The sequence below is a fragment of the Nansenia antarctica genome (genome assembly GCF_963989245.1).
Source record: "Nansenia antarctica genome assembly, chromosome: 16".
In the NCBI taxonomy this organism is placed as follows: domain Eukaryota; kingdom Metazoa; phylum Chordata; class Actinopteri; order Argentiniformes; family Microstomatidae; genus Nansenia; species Nansenia antarctica.
The window spans coordinates 15,464,817-15,488,224 of record NC_137686.1 but is presented as its reverse complement, the minus strand read 5'-3'; the positions used below and the strand labels follow the sequence as shown (position 1 = coordinate 15,488,224).

Genomic DNA, 23,408 nt, shown 5'->3' with positions numbered 1-23,408 from the left:
CCGGGCCTCTTCCGTGGACTGAGTTTATCCATGGGTGTGCTGAAGGCGTTCACGTTCTCCAGAGGACACGATGAGACCATAGTGTCGTTGTGGTACACGTTCCCCACGTCAGTCAGCCAGCTGGCCGCGGGAACGTAGGTGGGGAGAGGGTCTATGGGAGACACTGAAAACATCTGGCTCTGACTGTCCTCCATAAGGGACATGACCTGATTGGACAGGAGGACGGATCGACTGGCAGTAGTATCCAACACCTTCTCAGCCACCGCCTCAGGGTCCAAATGGCCATTCTGTATCATCCACTCTGTAGTGGTGGGGTAGGTGGGGTAGTATCTGGCCAATGACTCCACCGACCATACAGACTCATTTGCCTGTTTAAACACAGGAGCATAATCCGAGCAAATCCGGGTTAGAGCATTTTCTTCCGGTATCGTTGTTGTCGAGCATGAGAGAACATCATCCTCTAATACACCGTCTGTCCAGCATGGAGCAACATCAGGTACTTTATCTGACCTTTTTTGTGGAACATTCTCTGGATCCAGCAGCCCATCCTCTGGATCCAGAAGTCCATTCTGCATCATCCAGGTTCTGGACGGGACATACGTTGCAAGAGACTCCACCGACCATACAGACTCGTTAGCCTTTCTAAACGCAGGAATATAATCCGAGCCTATTGGGGACGGAACAACATTATCTTCTGGTACAATTTCTGTCGAGCATGAGAGATGATCACCTAGTATGCCCTCTGTCGAGCATGGAGCAACATCAGGTACTTTATCTGACTCTTTCTGTAGAAGGTTCTCTGGATCTAGCAGTCCATTTCCTTGTTCCAGAAGTCCGTTCTCCATCCATTCTCTGGACAGGGTGGACGGTGCAAGCGACTTCACAGACTCGTTGACTTCTCTAGAACTCAGCACCAGCTCATTAAGTATAAAGGGGAGCTTCATTACCTTGTAGGGCTCATATTTTGAATTTGAAACATTGTCACCGTCAACCTCACAGCTTCCTTTCACGGACACACCACTGCTCGTGGTCTCCTCCTCTCGTGCCATTTTATTGTGGGTCGTTTCTTCATGGCTATGCTGCTGATGGCGTTTTGGTACCCTCTCCATTTTGGCAGACGGCGATCCTCCGCCCATCAACACATCAGGGTAGATAGGGCTGGAGACAGTCATCTGCCCCAGACCCTCATCCTCAACAGAGGAGCTACACATGGGGCCCAGGCCATTTGCTGAACACACCGACCACATGTCACAGTTCACCATGGCTCCACTAGGGGCACCCTTCCTGTGTGTTTCTATAGAGGTCCTATGAGAGTGGATGGTCTTTAGTCCTGCAGGCATGGCAGTACCACTACCTTGGTTTCGTACTGGCCCCTGGAGGACTGCCTTGGAGACACCTTTGGGAGAATGTCGTTCTTCCTTCTCTTGGCCATCATCATCTTCGTCTTCCTCCTCCTCCTCTGGGATGCTCTGTTTGTCTGGGGATGATGGAACGGTAAAGTTGGAGGTGGCTGTAACCCGACCAGAATCTGGACCAGCCAATGGGCTGCCCCTAGAGGGCTGGACTTCCTTCCTCGTGGGATTAGCGGGCAGCGGCGATTCTGTCTGGACCTCTGTGTTGACGGTCTCTCTGGGCATTACGTTCTGCGGTAGGCGGAACCTCCGGGATTGGCCCTGATAGGCCCTGGCTGCAGGAGGGTACTGGGGGTGGGGGTACTGGGGGTGAATCAAGCGTCGGTAGTCAGCAGGGTGGAGTGGGGCGTGGGGGAGAACGTAAACAGGAGCCTCCATGTACATAGGGGGAGGAAAGGGGGGCATCATACCATAACCTGGGGACAGAGATTATATGCCATTTAGTTGATGCTTTTATCCAAAGCGACTTAGTGAGTACATACATTTCTCAGTATGGTACCATCGGGAATTGAACCCACAACCCAACAAGTGTTTTTAGCGTAATGTTTTACCAACTGAGCCACAGATGACCACAGAGAGAAGATCGGAGGATCAGAGAGAGAAGGGAATGATAATTTAAGAAAACATTAATTGTCAAATCAAGTTTGCATTTCTTGAGCCCATGTCAAGACAATTGTCTTTGACATGCGCTCAGTGAGCAATGTCTACAGAGAAAGAAATGGAACCAAAGCAGAATAGTTACAAGAGAGAAACATGGCTGTGTTTGTATAAGGTTTCATCAAGATTTTATAGAAAGCAGAATTTGAACAATATGTGAATAGATCAATCAGAAGCAACATGTAGTTCACTTAATTAAAAATACTGAATTATTTGAAAGTCTTGTGACAGGAATAAATCCCTTGATGTGAATAAACCCTGAATTAGTATTGCATTGACACCATAATAAACATACACTGGGGAATACAAACAAATCAAACAGAACTGCTCATCATGAAAAGGACAAAAAAAGCTTTTCATCCATGCTTACCCATCCCAGGGAAGCCAGCATAGGGGTTGAAGGGCATGGTCATAGGCCACTGGTAGTGGTAGAGAGGAGGAGGGGAGGGCTGGACGTAGAAGTAGGGGCGAGGCTGGTGGGCTTGGGGGTGGGGGTTCTGCGGATGAGTATGATGGGGCTGGGTCGTAGGGTGAGTATGATGGGGCTGGGTAGCAGGGTGAGTATGATGGGGCTGGGTCGTAGGGTGAGTATGATGGGGCTGGGTAGTAGGGTGAGTATGATGGGGCTGGGTAGTAGGGTGAGTATGATGGGGCTGGGTAGTAGGGTGATCACAGGGCTGGGTAGTAGGGTGATCACAGGGCTGGGTAGTAGGGTGATCACAGGGCTGGTTAGGGTTAGACCCGGCGCAGACATGGCACCCTGGTCCCGGTGCTCTGTGCCCAGGCTGCCACGCCCCAACTCTGGGTTGAGGAGCTGCCTGGTGCGGCCCGAGGTGCCTCGCTGCCCCATGTCGATACTGCGGTGGAACGGCTGCCATAGCTAAACTGGAGGAGACAGGACAGGTAGGGAAGAGACAGTTAAATGTTTGTTGGAAAGTAAATGTCAGTAAAAGTGTAGTGGTTGAGTGGAAGTGCTAACTAACTAGTGGCTGAACAACATCAAGGAATATGATCCAGTGAATGTGCTGTGTGACAAATGTGCAATAATGGTATCTTACAAGTGCAGAAACTTCACATATCAACCCTGATTACTCTGACATTTCAATACATTTGTTTGGAATTACCTGACAGTAGACGAGAGGACAAACTCAGTTCTCAACAGCAAACTGACTGAAAGTGGAGGACAGACACACCTGGATTCAAGTAGATAATTACTAGGGGTGTGGTTTCACCTTGAAGAAAGGTTCCTACATAGTGATTGGTTAAAACGTGTCATGATTCCATATTGACCCCAAGCCCCTCCCCCATAGGCACTCCTGTAGATCTAAAACACCTGGATGGGTATAGTCATAATGGCTAGCTTTCCACTCAGCCTATCAGAATGCAATGTGAAGCAATTACCATTATTAATACCTGTCTACTCCTTTCAGATCTACAGGTGTGGCTACAAATTCAGCAGAGCAATTGTGCTACACAAAAGGGTGCGCTCGTTTTGTAGGTCAGCACATCCTGGGTGGGCATCGTTCTATCCCAGTACTAACACACCTGATTCAATAATAGTGGCCATGATTGCTTGAATCAGGTGTGTTTGTGCAAGGCTGGAACCAAAGCCACCACACACAGTAGAGTAGTTCTGCAAACTGTGACACTTTAAATGAATGTGCAATAACACTATGTGCAATATGACAACCCTAGTCGTTTTATCTGTACAGTATAGTATAGTGGATAGTGTACATAGCCTTTATTTATGTAAACCAGCTCCTTTCCCTTCTTGTTTTTTTAGTTTTTTTTTTTCTTTCCTAGCACCAGGGGAGCCACCCCTCCCAAATGTCATGGTTTGGTACCTACCTGTACTATAGCAATGACAATAAAGACCATTCATTCATTCATTCTCTATGACCAGTCAGAGACCTCTGTTTTGATATAGTTCTAGCAGTATATTGACTATACTGCTTATGAATAATACACAAAATAACTCTGATATCAAGTGTAGCTATTCTGAATATCATATCATGCAATGTGTGTGTGCTGTAGTCAGTTCATTATCATCATATCATGCAGTGTCTGTGTGTACTGTAGCCAGCACATTCTCATTCAGCGAGCCATAATAATAATAATAATAATAAGCCACTAATGATGAAGCAGCTATGAAATTGCTTCAGCTAGCTAATATCCTGGTGTTCGTTTTCCAATAATGGCAGTAATTTAAATATCATGGTGAAATTAACAGCTTCTCCACTTAGCAGGCCCAGTGCTCAAGGTCTGAAGACTAAAGGGATGTTGGAATTGGATGTTATTTACTGACCACACACATCCTTAATAAGATCATTTGAAAAGGCATCAAGCACCATGATCATTTCCTGCAACATGAACCTTTCAGAGATAGCTCAAAGCCTACTCTATGCAAGTTCACCGACAGAGTGGATGTAGAGTCCAATCAATTTCAATCATTGATCCATTTTGAGCATTTAAAATTGCAGAGCCACAGTTTGTAACAGTCTCAGAAATGAGTTCAGAATGTGAGGAAAAAAAAAACACCACAGGTTTGAAAGTGCAATGCAAGGATTTTAATGACACACCAACACTGTGCAGGCAAGTATAGATGTCATCAGCTTGTCAACGTTACATTTCCATGTTTAAAACACCTGCATGATAATAAAAACCAGACACATCTAGGGGGGTATTCCATCACTGTCGCTAAAGGAAAATCCAGGCTTATTTTTTATAAGTCTTACCAAAAATAAGCCTGGATTTTCCGTCAGCGACGTAAATGGAATACCCCCCCCTGGACTCGGACTGGCTCCAAAACATGAAGCCAAGACCAAGATCTCCCCACCAAACCTCGACGTTTCCACTGCTTAACTAGTCCTGTCTGGATAAATCTCAATAGTTTAAAGCGGCATCCTCTCATCTCCTCTGTCTGCATTGATCTGGTCACCTAGGATGGGTGGAAGCTATATGGTGGATGGCCAACCAGGTATTGGCTTTCACCACTCAAGCGGTGTCAGATAAGTGCGGACAAGGGAAGGAGACAAGGAGAGGAAGCATCTCTAGACTATCATGATTCAGCCCTGGACTTCCTCAATGAGCGACACTGACAGTAGGGGCCGGTTTCCCAGACACAGATTACGTTTAGTCTTGGGGGATATCCCGTCAATGTCGCTAAAGGAAAATGCAGGCTTATTTTTGATACATTTATCAAAATAAGCCTGAATTTTCCTTTAGCGAGGTTGATGGAATAACCCCTGGACTTAATCTTAGTCTACGGTCTGGCTTAATCTGTGTCCAGGCAGCCAGCCCTAAGAGTTGAGTAGCTGCAGAGAAGGCTGGACCTACACCTCCCAGGGCTAGACCTCATCTGCAGGCCAACATTCGTGTGCGGCCCAATTCCAAACCAACCCCTGGCCCCTACACCCCCCCCCCATGCATTTAGAGGTCTGAGGATTGGATAAGTCGGCGTAAACAACATGGTAATAGACAGGTCCATCATGCCCTCTGATGGGCTAGATGGAATTTCAGCCATATTGTTAGGACTTGTGAATATCTCTGAGAATTCGACAAGTGCGTACAGGGGTTGTAGCTAGGGGTCGGTTTGGGATGGGGCAATAGGTCATAGTGCAGCCCAGTGAGGGAAGCCAGGGCTGGGGTTAGGATGAACGATATACGTCCAACATGGCTACAGAACCATCAAGCAGTGGAAACGAAGCAGGAATCGGCAGCAGGTTATTGAACGCTGCCATAAGCCATGTTCCAAAAGCATCACTAGCATCAAGCACTGCCTTGTCCATGGATTTTAAATGGTATGCTAGTATGTGTGTATTGAAATACAGTCTTGATGTTTTGTTTTTTCACATTACAGTAATACATAAATTACTAGTGTCTATTAACTTATTACAATGTGCTTTGTGTGCATTTCATAGTGCAAGTGAATTTAGGTATATTTTATATATATTAGGTAACACATTTATAGTAAATATATTAGGGCGGTGCAAATACAAATAGATTAATATCGTGTGCCTCTTCTCTTCAGGGACCCTGATTGGATAAAAGCAGAAAAACAAAACATGGTTAATTGTTAATGGTGCCAAATGAATAGCAGTAGTAATACATACGTTATTTTCAGTTTGTCTCCCTCCCCAAGGGTTAATTCATGTTCGTGCATTAGTAGGAGTAGCAGTATCCAAGTTCAATAGAGAGTTATCCATCAGAACATTGTTTTCCTCTGTTTACCTCTCTTCCCAAGTGTCCCACAGACAGTAGGGTGTTGCAGAGAGACCTGGGGGGTATTCCATCAATGTCGATAAAGGACAATCCAGGCTTTTTAAAAAGAAAAAAAAAGACTCTCGAAACTTATTAAAATAAGCCTGGATATTCCTTTAGCGACATTGTTGGAATACCCCCCGGTCCTCAAATTGCCACCTCCACCAGCCTCGACTGATGGACTCACTGTACTGCGAGTGGCTTTGGATAAAAGCATCGGCTAAAGGGCTTTATAGTAGCGAAGCGGCGGCCTTACCTCTGCCCCTCTGGCAGCGAGGGGCCTCTGGATCCTCATAGTCGTCATATTCTGTCCTCCTGGGCCTCTGATGGACGAACGTCTTACAGGAGGGCCTTCTACGCGGGGCTCTCACTGAGGGGGGGGAGAGGCAGACAGACTGATTGACCAGCAGTGGAGAACGGAAGACTCCAAGAGAAAGCCCCAGGCTAAAATGCATTTAAGGCTTGAAATAGGCTTTTTTCTGTCTGGGGAAACCGGCTCAAATAGTGAGTAGTTAGACCAGGAGTGAGTGTAGGTTTTTCGTCCGAGCCTAGTGCCGTCGCGCCTGGTTGAACCAACCAACTGATCTTCGTAACCATGATTAGCTCAACCAGGTGCGTCACTGCTGCAGCCAGGACCAGGAGTGAGGATCAGAAGTTAGACAATCAGAAACTCTGCAGTGTAAAAAAGCACCAACCCACCTTGATCCTGCGAGCCGTTGTGTGGTCTCCAGGACCTGGGCTTGTACTTCTGGGCCCCAGAGCTCCCCCAGCTGTCTGGGTCAGACACCACAGCGCTCTCTCTCCAGGGTTTCTCTGGAAAAACGTCACAATGCCACATTAAACACACAACCGTTATGGCATCGGTAAGACGACTTGACACAGTATAAGAATATTGATATTCTAATTTGAGGAAGCATACAGAATAAGCACCCATTAAAAGGATGAGGGGGAAATCATTCATTCATAATTAAGATTGAAGATTAGATTACATTAGACTCAACTTCATTGCAGAGTACAGAGTTTAAGTACCAGACAACAAAATGCAGTTTAGCATCTAACCAGAAGTGCAAATAGTGAAATATAACATGATAGTGGTACTGTACACAAGTACAGTGATTAGAGGTATATACAGGAGAGGATGGGAGTAAGCTACATACAGTTAAGGTAGCCGTGTACAGTATGGTGTATAAAGAGAGGCATCTACAAAAATATGGTATGTAACTGAGGGAATGTGCAAGAGATGAGTCTCAGTGTGACATGTACATGTAAAGCATGTATGCAAATCTTCTCACCGTTATATGGCCTGGATGGGGCGTTCCTCGGTCCTCTCCCATGGTGCTTGTCAGCTTTGCCAGAGGCCTCGCAGCAGTCCTTTCCCCAGGAGGGATACCCCGGCTCCTGGCCTTCACGGTCCTCACAGCATGTTCCCCTCTTGGGCTTCATGAGGGGAAACTGGCGACCACAGACCTGGAGGAGGGAGAGAGAACGGGTGACAAGTCATTTTGGTTAGCTTTTATTTGATCATATAAAAAAAGAGAGAAAAAAAAGGCACAACTCACAAAAATAACATTTGGGGACATGGGGGGGTATTCCATCAAAGTCGCCAAAGGGAAATACAGACTCATTTTTGATCGTGAGATCTAACGACATTGATGGAATACCCCCCAGCAGTGATGTTATAATTGCTAGCAGAGTTGAAGTGGTTGCTAATCAATGTTAAATACAAGGACTGCGTGCATACACACCTGTAGCTGTCTGCTGGGGTGATGGGACTTCTTCACAGGCACCTGAACCATCTGACAGGCCAGCTCCCCTCCCTCCTCCTCCTCCGAACCCTCATCCTCCTCTGCGTCTTCCTCAGTCTTCGAATATCCCCCGCAGAACCGACTCCCCGGTCGCTCCTCCTCCTCCTCCCCCAGGCTCAAACCACAGGTGCTGCACGTGGCACAGGCTTCCGGACACGCCCCGAACCTCTCCGAGACGGGAGACTTCGCCGCCACTGGAACCTTGTTGGCCTTACCGGGGAGAGCGGGAGCCACGGCCACCTCCGCCATCTTGCCTCCGCCCACGTAGCGCCCGGCGGTGACGAGGTCCAGGTCTTCCACGTCCGTGGAGAAGAGCTCGTCCCTGGAGGAGAGCTCGTCGATGGAGGGGCTGAGGACGCTCTGGCGTTCCTGGGACACGGCGGGCGGGTAGTAGTTGTAGTAGAAGGAGCTGCCGAAGGTGGACAGGTAGCTCTGGGCGTGGGGCAGGAGGGAGGCGGAGGAGGCGGTGGGATCCAGGGACCAGAGGGGGTCGTCCTTCTGGAACATGCCCGTGGTGATGCTGTCACAGGGGAGACGCAGGATACGGTAGGGAAGCTCCTCTTCCTCCTCCTCCACATCCAAGGCCGGTTTCTCAACCGCTTCCTTGGGCTCAGCGGAGGCAGGTTGGGGTGGAACGTCATCGTCGGAGTTCTGTTCCGGAACCTGACCGTCACACGAAGGGTGTTCGGAGGTAGCCCCGTCGAGGTCGACAGTCAGAGCGTCAGCCCCGCAGTCGTGCTGGTCCTCCGGGGGAGGGGAGGGCTGTCGTCTGCCCTGGCCCTCCACCCTGGCAGGGGCCTCGGTGTTCAGGCTGGTCAGACTTGGTCTCTCAGGGTGGCTAGGCGTCCCCGTCCCCGTCTCCCCCTCCTCCTCCTCCTCCTCCTCCCCGTCCTGCTGGCTCTCATCATGGAGGGAGGAGCTGTCGACGGGCAGAACGGCGACCCTCGAGACGGCCGAGCCCAGGGACCAGGGCACCTGCGGGGTCAGCTCCTCCTCCAGGAGGCTCTTGCTGCTCTCCGCGTCGTACTCGGCCGCGGTGGAGTCGCTACCGAACGCGCCGGGGTGAAGCGAGTCCCTCTGCGGCCACCGGCTGGCCTGGGGCGGCCTCTGCGGTAGGGGCTCCGACGCCGGACCTCTAGTTTGTCTACTAGGGGCCACCGTAGCCGGATCGGAGGACACGCTCGCGTCGGCGGGGACCAGGGACCTCTTGCCTGCGTTCGGGTCGGCGGCGCCGCCGCCGCGCGACTTCTGGTTGTCGCCGGTTCTCAGGCAGCCCAGGTCTTCGATCATCTTGTGGAGCGAGTCGCTGGGCTCCGTCTGAGCCTCGGAACACGCCGTCTCCCGCCGCACGCGGCCCTGCTGGTAGTAGTGGTGGCGGAAGTGGAGGTCGTAGGACTCGGCGGCGGAGGACGTCTGAGGGTTGAACACCCTCCTGTAGTCGGCGGGCTGCATGGGGGCCTGGGGGACCACGTACTGTCCTGCTGGATACTGTGGTACCGATGGGTACTGCATCGGCATGTAGGGGTACGGAGCCATGTATGGACGCATGTAGGCCATCATTGGAACTACAGTACAGAGTAGGGAAAAAAAAGACAAGAGTATAAAGTATGTAGTCTTTCAATCACATTTCTCCTTATTAATGTGATATAACAGGAGAAGAGTGGTAACTTTACCTTGGGGGACACCATACTGCCCATACTGGCTGTAGGGGTTCGTATTCCATTGATACATATTATAATATGGTTGAGATGGTGGTTGAACATAGAAAAATGGTCTTGTGTGGTTTACTACGTGTGGTTGCCCCATTCCCATTGAGTGTGAAGGATTGTTCATGTCTGAAACACAGAAAAGTGCATACATGTATTAATTCGATAAGGCCGTGAAAAACAGAGTGCATATTAATCAATCCACGTCTGATTATAATCACCTTCCATTGTTTGACAGGGGAAGATGGACGACTGCACAGGATATTATACACCGCAATACTGGAAAGATAAAGAAAAACAGTTTAACATTAAATAACCTGTCATTTAATACCACACTGACTGGACCCTACATCATAAGAGTCGTTCTTGTATAGACTTGTGCCTCCAAGACCATTTGCATCCACAATAACAACACAAATAGATGGACAGTAACCAAAGGAAACAAGGAAAGTACCATACAAACCTTAAATGTGAAAGTGATGGTCAAAACAAGTGCACGCAACGAGAGCAACACAGAACTCTGCCACTCCTCAAACTTCCATCCTGATATATGACCTTCGAGCGCGTCCACATCAGTGCGTGTGTGTCATTAACTGGGATGGCTATCAGGTGCTGTGTTGAGCGCTTTTTTCTCCAGGCATGCATGTTCCTCCTTTCGCCACAAGGTGGCGGCAGCCGAGCTTTAGACGTTTTTGCGACATGTTCTCAACCCCGAGATAAAACGGAATACGGCATTTTTCTCACGCTGTTGTTTACATTCTGCCAGCTGACAGCTCTTGGCACTGCGGCAACACTTAGTTTTTGGCCCGATCACTAAAAATGGAAGATCTAAGTATTCTTGTATGATTTGTATTTAACAGTATTGAAATCGATAGATCACCACGTGTGTCTAGATAAACACACGCTCTCTGGGTTATGGAAGAAATTGACAGCTACTCTGCGAATCAATGGCTGATCACTGCAGAGATCTGACCCAGGATCAGTAAGCAGCGATGCTCTCTGTGAACAACGACACAGGGTGAGAGAACTGTAGCGATCTAGTTGATCTATCTCGTTCTTTAACTGTAAATGTTGTCTCTTTCATTCTGGTGGAGTATGAGTATGCACTCCTGACATAAGCCCAGGAGAAATGCGCTGACTCAGGACGAAACGAAAGCATTTCGTGACGTTAGAACTATAAGGTTCTATCTCCATTTAGAATGATAAGGTTCTATCTCCATTTAGAATGATAAGGTTCTATCTCCATTTAGAATGATAAGGTTCTATCTCCATTTAGAATGATAAGGTTCTATCTCCATTTAGAATGATAAGGTTCTATCTCCGTTTAGAATGATAAGGTTCTATCTCAGTTTAGAAGGTTCTATCTCCGTTTAGAATGATAAGGTTCTATCTCCGTTTAGAATGATAAGGTTCTATCTCCATTTAGAATGATAAGGTTCTATCTCCATTTACAATTATAAGGTTTTATAATTTTGTCAAAATTGAGTTTTTTTACATAATCTGATCCATTAGGTGTTTATTAATGCCTGTGTGGTGTTATTTTTAAAAATGTTGACATTTTTGAGTTAGTAATTAATAAAATACAAAGGTTCCATCTCACAAAACATAATGGAATGTAAAAACTTTGAAGCTCAATATCTCTGAACTGCCCTAAACGGAGATAGAACCTTATCATTCTAAATGGAGATAGAACCTTATAATTCTAAGCTCACGATTTGATTCCTGTCGTGCTGATTCAGGTGTTCAAGTCCCACACACGGAACTAGATTTGGACTTATGATGAATCATGATCTCCCCTTCTTCTCCTAAGCATGGCTTCACCACTAGCAGACCGGTTGGAGGAGGTGAGGGCTCGTGCGGAGGCCTGTCTGTGTTCCCCCGGGTCCGTGCTGGACGTGCGTGCGGGTGTGTCTGCCGTGGCCCACATCCCCCTACCGCCCTGCGCCAAGTACAGACACATAGCCGCGGAGACCGTGGTGGTGGAGAACAGCCTCAGCAACAATAGGAAGGAGGTAGGTGTGGGACACGCACACGCACACGCACGCACACACACACGCACACACACACACACACACACACACACACACACACACACACACACACCTACTCACCTACTCACGCACAGTGTTACAAACACTGTCACACATACTCACAGACACACAGACAGACACACACACAGAAAGAGAAACTGTTCTCATACAATCATATATAGATATACAACACTCATGTCTACCTCCTCTCTCTACGTGTTACGCCGCCGTTCATATTCACCGTTCGTCCGTCACTCCTTCCTTTCACCCCTCCTCACCCCCCGCCAGACGATAGGCTCCCTGCAGAGGCTGTCCACGGCGCTGAACATCCTGGAGAAGTACGGCTGTAACCTCACCAGCTCCAACAGACCCAAGTACTGGCGCACCGTCAAGCACAACAACCCTGTGTTCAGAGCGACAGTGGACGCCATGCAGGTGAGAGGACAGGCTAGGTCCAGGTAGGGTTAGGATGTATGAATGAATGAATGAATGGTCTTTATTGTCATTTATACAGTACAGGTACCATACAACGAAATTTAGGAGGTGGGGCTCCCCTGGTGCTTGGAAAAAGACTAAAAACAAGAGGGCCAAGGGTAAAATAAAAAAGGGAAAAGAGCTGGTTTACATAAATAAAGGCTATGTACACTATCTACTATACTATACTTTTTTAATACGATATAGGCTGTATTGAATCAGAGGCTACAGTAGACACCATGCAGGTGAGAGGACGGCCTAGGTCCAGGCTAGGTCTCTCTTTTTTTTTTATACGATATAGGCTGTATTGAATCAACTTTATTGAAACCCTCTCGTCATACGCAGAGGTTGACATCTCTAATCTGCTGTGTTCATATCCTAGGGAGGGAGGGCGGTGCTCTGTCTCTATGGTTACTCCAATCAGCAGCCGGACGGCCTGAGCTTCCCTGAGGAGGTCACGGAGCCTGATATGGGGAAGGTCGCGGCGGTGACCCTAGAGGTCATGAGTCTACGCATGGAGCTGGACATGCTCATCAAGGTGTCTGGACCAATGACAATGACAGAACGAGAGGATGTGTTTCTCCGCTTTAAATTGGTGTCGAAATACAAAGGGAAACTGTTTTTCAGAAGCTTGTCAAAGCTTGTCTTTGTAGCAGAGATGATATTGAGTCATTAGGACGGAGTTTAGAGGTAGCCCTGCCTGAGACATCTTGTGAAGTCGGTTATGTCACTGACCTGTTGGTGTTTTTGTTGCTGTTTTCATAGGAGGCTCACCCCCACCCTGAGTTCTTTGAGAGAATCATCCCGTCGCTCAACCCACAGGTATTTCTAACCTCTCTAACTTTCCTACTTCCACCTGCCTCTTCCCTGTTATCTTCCTTTTTCACATGTCTGCGTCTGAATATCGTCCTCCTCTCAAAAACGTTTCATGCTGGGGGCGCTTGGGTGGCGTAGCACACTAAGGCGTCAGGCACATAATCGCAGGGTCCCTGGTTTGATTTCGGCCATCGACCTCAGTGTTTCCTCCAGGATTTTTCCCATTAGTGGCGGAGCGGTTATCTTTCCGCGTGCACGCGCATAAAACGCGCACTGGCGCTCAAAACAAAGACGTAGTTTCACCAAAAACGAGTATAGAGGGTGGCAACAATTATAATTTCTTAAATAGCGGTTAAGTCATTAAAGCCGAGCAGGTGATTTTATATAGAAGGTGATCAAATACCAATATATCCTACAGCTGCAGCGCCGGTGGCGCTGCTCTGTAGCGACTCGGGCCAGTGATACTGGTTTGCTTCAAGTGTTTTTATTTGTTTTTGTTCGTTTTGTGTTTTGTGTAATATGTCTATCGGCAAAATTCTACTGCTGTGGTCTTAATTATCAGCGACCGTCTCCGCTGCCGTGCGACCAACACGCAGGGGGAATATGGAAGGATATTACACAAAACACAAAACGAACAAAAAAAAGAGAAATCCAAATGTCCCGCAAAATTCGGACCAATCACAAAACTGTTTTGAAAAGCGCGTCGCCTCGCGCCGCGCGCCTGTTTGAGAGCGATTCAGTCTCGATTGCAGTGCGAACACAAACGACGAGGTTAATTGCAACATTGTAACATTATTGTAAATAACTACGCCCTAAGTCGTAACGAAATGTTGGTCTGGAAGCGGCCTAAATCTAGCTTCAATCTGCTTTTTTTCTGTTCTCCGGTCATAATAACTCGCTGCCTTTCTGCGCAGCCTGAATCAAAGTGGACTGTCTGAATCAATTAGTGGCGGAGGAAATTCATTTGTGGCGGCCCGCCACCAATAAATGCATATAGAGGAAACACTGGACCTATCCTGCATGTCATCCCTACTCTCTCGCTCTCGCTCTCTCTCTCTCTCTCTCTCTCTCTCTCTCTCTCTCTCTCTCTCTCTCTCTCTCTCTCTCTCACCCATCCTTCCTTCCTGTCAATCTCTACTGTCCCTATCCCAATGAAGCAGAAATGCCCTAAAAACATATTTAAAAAAAAACAAATAACCTTTCATGCCGGCCTCTGCCTCCTGCCCTCTATCGGCCTCTATCTGTGTCCGTTAGCGTTTGATAACCCCCTCTTCCCTGAGGTGACCCCAGGCCTCCGGTCTCTGTTCCCTGACCCCCCAGGGTGAGGTCGGCCTGAGCCCCGACGCCGTCCCCATCCCCCCCGGCCCCGGCCAGAGAGAGAGGGAGGCTCCGGGCCGCTCCGGCTCCCTGTCCCAGTCCCCCAAGTCCATCCACGCCTTCAGCTCTGGCCGCGCCGCCACGGCCAACGCCTCCACCTCCACCACCAACACCATCTCCACCAAGCGCCCAGGTGAGCAACCCCCACGCACCTGTCAGTGTCTAATGACTAGACTGTGTTCCTTAGCCCGCTGAGCTAAAGCCAAGGCATTAGTTCAGGGAGCTAACACACGTCCTCATGTCTGAGGCAAGGATACCCTCTTGTGTGTAACCGCATTCCCACCCCCGCATTCACCTGTAACCGGTTCACCTGTAGCGGTTCACCTGTAGCGGTTCACCTGTAGCGGTTGTACTGGTTCATCTGTGTGTGTGTGTGTGTTCTCACTCTGTACCGTCCTCTGTGTAGGTTAACCTCTCCGTCGTATCCACCTCTGTTACTGTACCTCTCCTCTGCCTGTCTGCCTGTCTGCCTGTCTGCCTGCCTGTCTGTCTGTCTGTATGTCTGTCTGTATGTCTTGTCCTCATGTCTCTCTGTTTGTCTGTCTGTCTGTCTGTCTATCTCTCTGTCTCTCTGTTTGTCTTGTCCTCGTGTCTGTCTGTTTGTCTGTCTGTTTGTCTGACTGTTTATCTGTCCTTCTGTCTGTATGCCTGCCACTCCCCTGGAGGTGGGTGTGGTCTGTGTGGCGCTCACGCCCCTCTGTTGTGCCCGCCCTGCGGTTCCATTCGCTTCTGTGAGTCATGTGACGCGGTCTTCCATCGCCACCCTAGCAGAGCCAATCACAAACGAGAGCCCACACCCGCAGAGAGACCAGGTGAGACGCGTGGTCACCTCTGGAGATCGGGTTCAGGTGTTCTCTTGGGAATTTGTTTACGGGAATACAGTTATGCTAAATTCCACCTCAGCCCCATCGGATAAGTGTAAAGCAATATGGCGGGAAATGACCCAGGAGGCAACTTTACAACGTTTGTGTCTCATACCATCCATGTGACATCACGTGACGTCGAACCCCTGTGGAACATTCCATTTCACCTCCCGCTGTTTCTCTCCCATCTCTCAGACAACTGCACTATCTGTGGTATATTTTCTTACTCCGTCCACTGTCCCTCCTGTGCCCAATGGCTGTGCGGGGAATGTGACCGTCTCTACCACTCCTCCCCAGAACGGGCCAATCACCACAGGACCGCGGTGACGTCATCGAAGACGCGGAAGGGCCACGGGTAAGAGACACTTTTTTTTTTTTCTACGACATTAGTGGGTTTTAAACATTTCCGTCGGTCATTTCTCACGGCGTCCAGCGTTTGGCCAACTTTCTGTCTGCCACCCCCGACCCTGAATCACACCGACAGCCGTCCCTGGTCCTTCATGTTAAACCGGAGGAGAGGTTTTATTTCATGTCAGCACTTTAATGAGATTGGAAAAAGGGTTTCTTTGTGAAAGCCCGACTGTGACATTTCAATTAGCCTCCAGGGATCGATAAAGTTAAATTGAAATAGTTTATGGTAGAGACAGGATTTTAATCAAAGGTGAATATTAAAAAGATCTCTCTCTTTCTCTCTCTCAAACATAAATATCCTCTCCCTCTCGCACACACACACACTCTCTCACTCTCTCTCCCTCCAACTCTCTCTCCCTCTCTCACTCACTCACACACACCACACACACACACACATTCTCTCTCTCACACACTCCCCCCCCCCCCCCCCCCAGCAGTAGTTCCCTCCCCTCGTGGCAGTGTCTCCACTGCACCACGGTCAACTCTCTCCAGGACGTGCTGTGTGAGACGTGTGAACGCCCCAGGCTGGCCTCCGCTGGCCCTGCTACACCAGACGAACCCTCCCAGACCCCCACCATCACTGGTCAGCACACACACACAACCATCACTGGTCAGCACACACACACACACACACACACACACACACACAACCATCACTGGCCATTATACGCACACACACACACACACACCCACACCCACACACATCCACACCCACACCCACACACAACCATCACTGGTCAGCACAGTACACACACAATGAGCCCAGCCTCCACTGCTGTGTACTGAGTGTGTGTCCTCTCCTCTCCCCTGGGCAGAGTGGCAGTGTAAGAGCTGCACCGTGGTGAACGCAGGCAGCAGCATCCTGTGTGAGGTGTGTGAGCGCCCCCGCCTGGCCACCAGGCCTCCTGCGACCCCCACGCGCCCCCCTCCCACACCCTCCCGACCTGCTGCCCCTGTCATGGGCATGCCAGGGGACCCTGACAGCCAGGTGAAACCACACACACACACACACACACACACACACACACACACCTAGCAGCGAGGTCTCACACTCAGATTGAGATTGATCTTGGATTAAATTCTTTAATTGAAACACTTTGTTTTCTTTAGAAAACAACAGTTGGAAGACTGAGTTCATGTGACGGCAGATGAAAACAAGCCTTGTGATTGGCCGAGAGGCGTCGCTTGAAGCCCTGGTTTCATAACGATCATGTCATTTCCTATGCTGCAGTACAGCAGATTTGCACGTGCCCCGTTTCCTTGACAACGTTTGTAGTTTGTAGTTTTGGGAACTCTTTATTCCTCACCGCAGGGCAGAAACCACCACAGTCTCGCAAAAAGAAAAAAACACTTAAAGCGTTGCTTTCTTGTCACAATTTTCGGGAATTGTTATGTAACCGTTATAAAAGCAGTAATGCCCTAGAGGCCGATATTGTCACTTGGGTCCGGGTTTGCCAGCACTCTGCTGGGCCCAACAACTCCCCCTTAACCATGACGATACTGAACACAAATCATGGCCTCTCAGACAATAAAGTGTGCTCCTCGTGGCTCAGTTAAGAGCATGGCGCTAACAACGCTGAGATCGCGGGTTTGATTCCCACTGGGACCGTATGTACTGAACAATGTACATTGCACTCACTGCGATGTAAGCTGCTTTGGATAGAAGCGTCAGCTAAATGGCCTATATATAAAGCTAAATGAACATCCTACCCCCCCCCCCCTCCTCCTCCTTCCAGTGGGTGTGTCAGTTCTGCACCTATGTCAACTACACGCCGGCCTCCATGTGTGAGATGTGTGACCTGGCGCGCCCCGAGCCCGCCCCCATGCCCACCAGGCCACGCCCGCCTCCTCAGGTCAAGCACGTCCCGGGGCTGTCAGTCAAAGCCAAAGGCCCGCCCCCCGAGGACCCTGATTTGAGGAGGCAGAAGCTGATGAAGGAGGAGGGGCTGAAGCTCATCCAGCTGATCAGAGTGAGTGTGAGGAGGAGGAGGAGGAGGAGGGGGAGGGGGAGGAGGAGGAGGAGGAGGAGGAGGAGGAGGGGGAGGAGGAGGAGGAGGGGGAGGAGGAGGAGGGGGAGGAGGAGGAGGAGGAGGAGGAGGAGGAGGAGGGGTGAAACAGTCTCATATTTAATCACATAAGCCCCCTGGGGAAAGTGAATACAGGATTAATATCAACTGTCTCAGAGTGACATTTTAGCAGACAAAGACGTGTGAAAACTCATTTAGAATCCTCATGTTTCTTGTTCGTAATGAATAATGCCAGGCGCCATCATCATCAACATCATCATCATATTGTAGTCAGTATTATCTTACTGATGTTCTCTCTCTCACTCTCTCTCTCTCTCCGCCCCCCCTCCCCCTCTCTCTCTCTAAGGACGGAGAGCAGAAAGGAGTGAGCCCAGAGGAGGTCTACACAGGCATGCGTGTCGCCGGGGGGGACAACCACATCCTGCCCTGCGATTGGCTGAAGTCGGAGCTCCCTCACGTGCTGGACCAGATCTGCGCCCTGGCGGCGTCCTCGGGGACGGACGCCTCGACCAATCACAACGGCCTGTACGGCGGCGGAGCAGAGGATGCTGGAACAGAGGAGGAGGAAGAGGAGGAGGAGGAGGAAGAGGAGGGGGGGGAGAGGGAGGAGGGGTCTCGGGGGGGCGTGCAGCTGTCCAGGGCGGAGGCCAAGCAGGCGTGGCTGACAGCAGGGGGCGACACTGAGAGAGCAGCCAGACAGGCCCTCCGAGACAGACACACTAAGGTGAGGCGCGGCGTGGAGGGGGGAACGCTGTTTAACACACTTTTATTTCGGTCGGTAGCGTTTAACTACCTTTTACTAAACGTACCGCGTTTTAACTGTCAACGGGTTTCTGTCAACGCTCTCTGTTGAAGATGCCTCCTAGTCTTGACAGGAAGCTACATCTAGGTCAGAGCAACCCTTCCCCACGGTCGGAGATGACCTCTGACGCTTACAGAGATGCTTGACCTGTCATGCCTCCCCCCCCTCCCTCCCTCCCCCCCTCCCCCTCCCCCAGGTGAAGGAGCTGGTGTCCCTGGGCTTCAGCGAGGAGCAGCGCTGTCAGGAGGTGCTGAGGCAGAGCGGGGGGGAGGTGAGGGGGGCTCTTTCTCTCCTGCAGCGCCCTCTGCTGGAGCCCTTCCACCAGCGCATGTGGAGCGACCAGCCCGACCCCCCCATCGACCCCGACCACCCCGACAAACAGGTAGGGGCTCCTGGGGCTCCTTAGAGCTTGATGTGGGGGGTGAGGGGCTATTCTGGGACTAGATAGTGTAGTGGGGGGGTTATTTTGGGACCATAGTCTGCGGTGGGGGGGAGGCTATTCTGGGAATAGATAGTCAGTGGTGGTTATCTAGTCACAGAGCGATTTCTACCTCCACTGCTTTGCCTGATGTCACCAATTATACCTCCTCTTTTTCATCATCCCCCTTTTACATCAGTTGGACTCCACTGGCCTGATAATTCACTTTCTCTCTCTCTCTCTCTCCCTCTCCCTCCCTCCCTCCCTCCCTCCCAGCGTCTGTGCCGGAGGCTGCTTGCAGTGTACGATCTGCCCAGCTGGGGGCGCTGTGAGCTGGCCCTGTCCCTGCTGCAGGACCGCTCCGCCCCCTACTCCCTGGACGACGTGGTACAGGCCGTCCGCGAGTCACATGACCGGGAGTTCATCCGCCGCGTGCTGGCCAAAGAGTGTCCCATCTGCCTGTCTGTCTTTCCCCACAGCAAGGTACTCAAGGAGTCTGTGTGTGAGAGCGTGTGAGAGAATCTTTGTGTGTGTGTGTGTGTGTGTGTGTGTGTGTGAGAGAGAGAGAGAGAGTAACAAAACCAGAATAAGATGTTTACATGTCCCTTTCTCATGTCTCATGCCCTCATGTCCCTTTCTTGTGTGTTGTCTAATTTGCCTGTGCACATTTTAATTATGGAGAAGAATGTTTCAACTTGTGTTGTCAGTTCTTAGCTGCCCCCGGCAGCTATAATAAACATAGCTGTTTATTGGCCAAAGTAGAGTTAAGGTCTTTGCACACCAATGCGTGCGTTTTCGCATGCATATTTTTAAATCCGTCATCCGAAAAAAACGTTACGCACAGAGACCTTGCACACCGGTCCGTTGCGGAGACCGTTGCGTTTTTTTACGTTGCGAACTTTCGCAATATGCACTCTACATTCGAAATGCTTGATTTAGCAAAAGGTACAAACAACTGAGAGCAATATAACTCAAACCAAATGGTAGACCACATCAGTAGAATGTATTATCAGTAGAAAAGTACAATACATCTTTATTCCTTTTAACAAAGCGTGGTGTGCATCTCCTGCAGTGTGATATCTGTAATCATACCATTTGTAGACTCTCCGCTCAGGGTTGCCAGATGGGATTGAGAATTTCCAACCTAACCACAGTCTAAAAACAGCTAAATCGACCAAAAACCAGCCCATCTGGCAACCCTGTCTCCGCTGCATCAGAGTCTACTTGTTGCGCAAAATAGGCCAGGGTTTGTCAAATCCTTTGTTGGACATCTCGTTTCTTACGTCCTGGTATATTGTGCCATTTCTTTACTGTTTGCCATCTGGAATACCCAGGGAGACGCAGACAGCAGAAGTAGAATAGAATAGTAGAATAGAAAAAGAAACCGCTATAACCATGCTGAATGATGTACCTGTATGATGCACTGGCAGTCTGTGACAGTGTGCCACCTGCCCGGACCCTGCCCTTCTGCCTGAGTTTGAGTAGGATGCTGCCCAAATGAATGTTATTGTTTAGTGCCGTACGCTTTCGTGGTATTATATTGTGTGAATTATCATCTGTATGTTGTTTTTCTTTCACTCGACTAACCGCTGAGATAATACTTGAGACATGTACTTCCATAAACATTAATCCAACTGTCCTGCAGTTCTAATTTGACGATGTGTCCCTCTATACCATGGCAGAGTGGTCAAAAACAACTCTCAAAAGGCTTTTGACGGACGCGAAAAACGCAGAAAATCGAACCTGTTCCGATTTTTTGGGGGGACGGACGAATATTACGGATTCGGTGTGCAAGCGTGATTGACACAACATGAGTTCTAAATGTAAAAAAATACGGACGTAAAAAACGCATTGGTGTGCAAGGGCCTTAATAATATGCCTTAACAATGACCTCACAATGTGAATTTCAAGAATTCTGATGTCACCCCTGATTACGACATCATCCATACGCTAGCCTCCTGCTGTCAGTGCTGCGTTTGATGTCGACCTGGCCCTGATAATGAAGTTATACAGTAAATAGTTGATATCTAATCCAACCTGTGATGATATGGGTTTAGAGCACAATGATGCCGTATATTGTGAACCAATTTCTACGATATTTTAAAGAGCTCATATTACTCTACAACAATTTCATTCAGTTGTAAGTGAGCTTTGATACATTATATCACCTTCATTCTCAACATTGTGGTATAGCTATGTCCGTGTTTATGCAGTATTTATGGTGACTACAATGTAGTAGTTTCCATAAGGGTTGTATGAACGGAAGTATATTTCGTGAGGTGGTGCTGCCTAAAATATTGGAAGGGGGTTGTGGTGCTTGTGTCATTACCTTTGGAGATACAAGTGGCAAAATAGAAAATAAATAAGTGGGGAGGCTGTGGCTCAGGAGGTAGAGCTGGCGTCTAATGATCGCAAGGTTGGCGGTTCGGAGGTTCGATCCCCGACTGGCCGCCACATGTTGTTGGGCAAGACACTGAACCCCAAAGTGCTCCCAATGAGCAGGCCGGCGCCTTGCATGGTAGCTTGCCGCCATTGGTGTGTGAATGTGTGTGTGAATGGGTGAATGAGAGGCCGTGAATGAGAGGCCTTTGAGAGGCCAAGGGGCCAAGGGCCAAGGGCTTTGGAATAAGGCGCTATATTATAAGTGCAGTCCGTTTAAATCAATAACAACATTGTGCTCTACAAGCTAGATATCCGTGCCTAATACCGCATCATCGTCAACCATTTTTTGTGCACAAATGTACAGTCAAGAAGTGTTATTATCTAAAGGAATGTTATATCCGTCATACAAGATCTGATCAGAGTACCGACACTAGAGGTGACGTGCTCAATTCGCGCGCACTGCGATTGAGAGAGGAATTCAGAATCAATTCTATTGTCCTTTTATAATCCAATACCTCAATATTCCACATGTCCTATTGACAGTATGCTGATTCTGATTAAGGCCTTTTTCTAAGTAACAGAACCAGAATGACATTGACATGACTCATGTCCCTTTCTTGTCTGTTGTCTAACTTGCCTGTGCACATTTTAATTATGGAGAAGAATGTGTCAACTTGTATTGCCAATCAGTGGTGAATGAGAAGAGTGACTACACAAAAAAAAGAAGAAAAAAAAGAAAGTACTGTACTGTAGATATTTCCCAGAGAGTAAATGTGCTCTTTTATAATCCAACAAATAGCTAAATATCCCACATTTCTGTGCAGACTGTTTTGACAGTGTGTGTGTGTGCGTGTGTGTGTGTGTGTGCGTGTGTGTGTGTGTGTGTGTGTGTGTGCGTGTGTGTGTGTGTGTGTGTGTGTGTGTGTGTCTGAGAGAGAGAGGTTTTCTGTGTAGTTTTGACAGTGTGTAACCCCTGATTCAACCCCCCCCCCCTCAGATGCAGTCCCTGACGTCATGCCAGTGTTCGGTGTGCTGTGAGTGTTTCCAGCAGCACTTCACCATCGCTGTCAGAGACAAGCACATCAGAGACATGGTGTGTCCCGTCTGCTGGGAGCCTGATATCAACGACCCCGAGCACCTCAACAGCTACTTCTCTACCTTAGACATACAGGTAGGGAGGGAGGGAGGGAGGGGGCGAGAGGGAGGGGGGGAGGAGGGGGGAGGGAGGGATGGAGGGAGGGGGGGAGCGAGGGAGGGAGGGATGGAGGGAGAGAGGGAGGGTGGGTTGGAGGGTGGGTGGCAGGGAGGGAGGGTTGGTGGGAGGGAGGGAGGGAGGGAGGGAAGGAAGGAGGGAGGGGAGAGGGAGGGTGGGAAGGAGGGAGGGAGGGAATGAGGGATGGAAGGAGGGAGGGAGGATGGAGGGTGGGAGGGATAGAGGGTGGGAAGGAGGGTGGGAGGGAGGATGGGAGGGATGTAGGGTGGGAGGGAGGGTGGGTGGGAGGAAGAGGTAGAGGCACATCGTACACATGGGATGGAGAGAGTGACAAGAGAGTGAAAGAGATAAACACTGACAGGGAGAGAAGGAGGGATATTATAAAGGATGATGTCACCAGTCAAATGTGTGTGTGTGTGTGTGCGCGGTGTGTGTGTGTGTGTGTGTGTGTGTGTGTGTGTGTGTGTGTGTGTGTGTGTGCAGCTGAGGGAGTGTCTGGAGCTGGAGGTGTATGAGCTCTTCCACAAGAAGCTGACAGAACAAGCTCTCATCAAGGACCCCAAGTTCCTCTGGTGTAGCCACGTGAGTATTAACCCCGTCATATCTTTGACTGATTTTAGATTTCGCTGTATACCATAAACCATAATGCAATATCCAATCCAATATATGAAAAATATAATAATTATTATATAGTTTAGTATGAGACATTGTTTCCAAATACCTATTTTTGTATTTTTGGGAAGTTTTGCCTCCTG

The 23,408-nt window shown here is 49.2% G+C and overlaps 2 protein-coding genes across 2 annotated transcripts in view; one reads left to right on the top strand and one right to left on the bottom strand.

Annotated features, from left to right (window-relative positions):
* Positions 1–6,072: 6,072 nt before the first annotated feature.
* On the bottom strand, positions 6,073–9,967 carry buc (bucky ball; the record flags this gene model as incomplete). The annotated part of the gene is made up of 6 exons (XM_080546902.1): positions 6,073–6,104; positions 6,586–6,699; positions 7,029–7,142; positions 7,622–7,796; positions 8,075–9,699; positions 9,820–9,967. 6 exons carry the CDS (start codon positions 9,965–9,967, stop codon positions 6,073–6,075), a joined length of 2,208 nt encoding a protein of 735 aa, XP_080403028.1.
* An 885-nt stretch (positions 9,968–10,852) lies between these two features.
* Positions 10,853–23,408, top strand: part of rnf31 (ring finger protein 31) — an 18,876-nt gene continuing 6,320 nt past the window's right edge. Inside the window, exons 1-15 of the mRNA XM_080546755.1 lie at positions 10,853–10,858; positions 11,651–11,852; positions 12,159–12,305; positions 12,727–12,882; positions 13,110–13,166; positions 14,481–14,670; positions 15,596–15,755; positions 16,246–16,394; positions 16,627–16,799; positions 17,548–17,781; positions 18,185–18,562; positions 18,837–19,022; positions 19,335–19,541; positions 22,438–22,611; positions 23,137–23,235. Of these exons, the coding sequence (XP_080402881.1) occupies positions 11,652–11,852; positions 12,159–12,305; positions 12,727–12,882; positions 13,110–13,166; positions 14,481–14,670; positions 15,596–15,755; positions 16,246–16,394; positions 16,627–16,799; positions 17,548–17,781; positions 18,185–18,562; positions 18,837–19,022; positions 19,335–19,541; positions 22,438–22,611; positions 23,137–23,235 (2,511 nt within the window). The 5' untranslated portion in view covers positions 10,853–10,858; position 11,651. The remainder of the gene's footprint in view (positions 10,859–11,650; positions 11,853–12,158; positions 12,306–12,726; positions 12,883–13,109; positions 13,167–14,480; positions 14,671–15,595; positions 15,756–16,245; positions 16,395–16,626; positions 16,800–17,547; positions 17,782–18,184; positions 18,563–18,836; positions 19,023–19,334; positions 19,542–22,437; positions 22,612–23,136; positions 23,236–23,408) is intronic.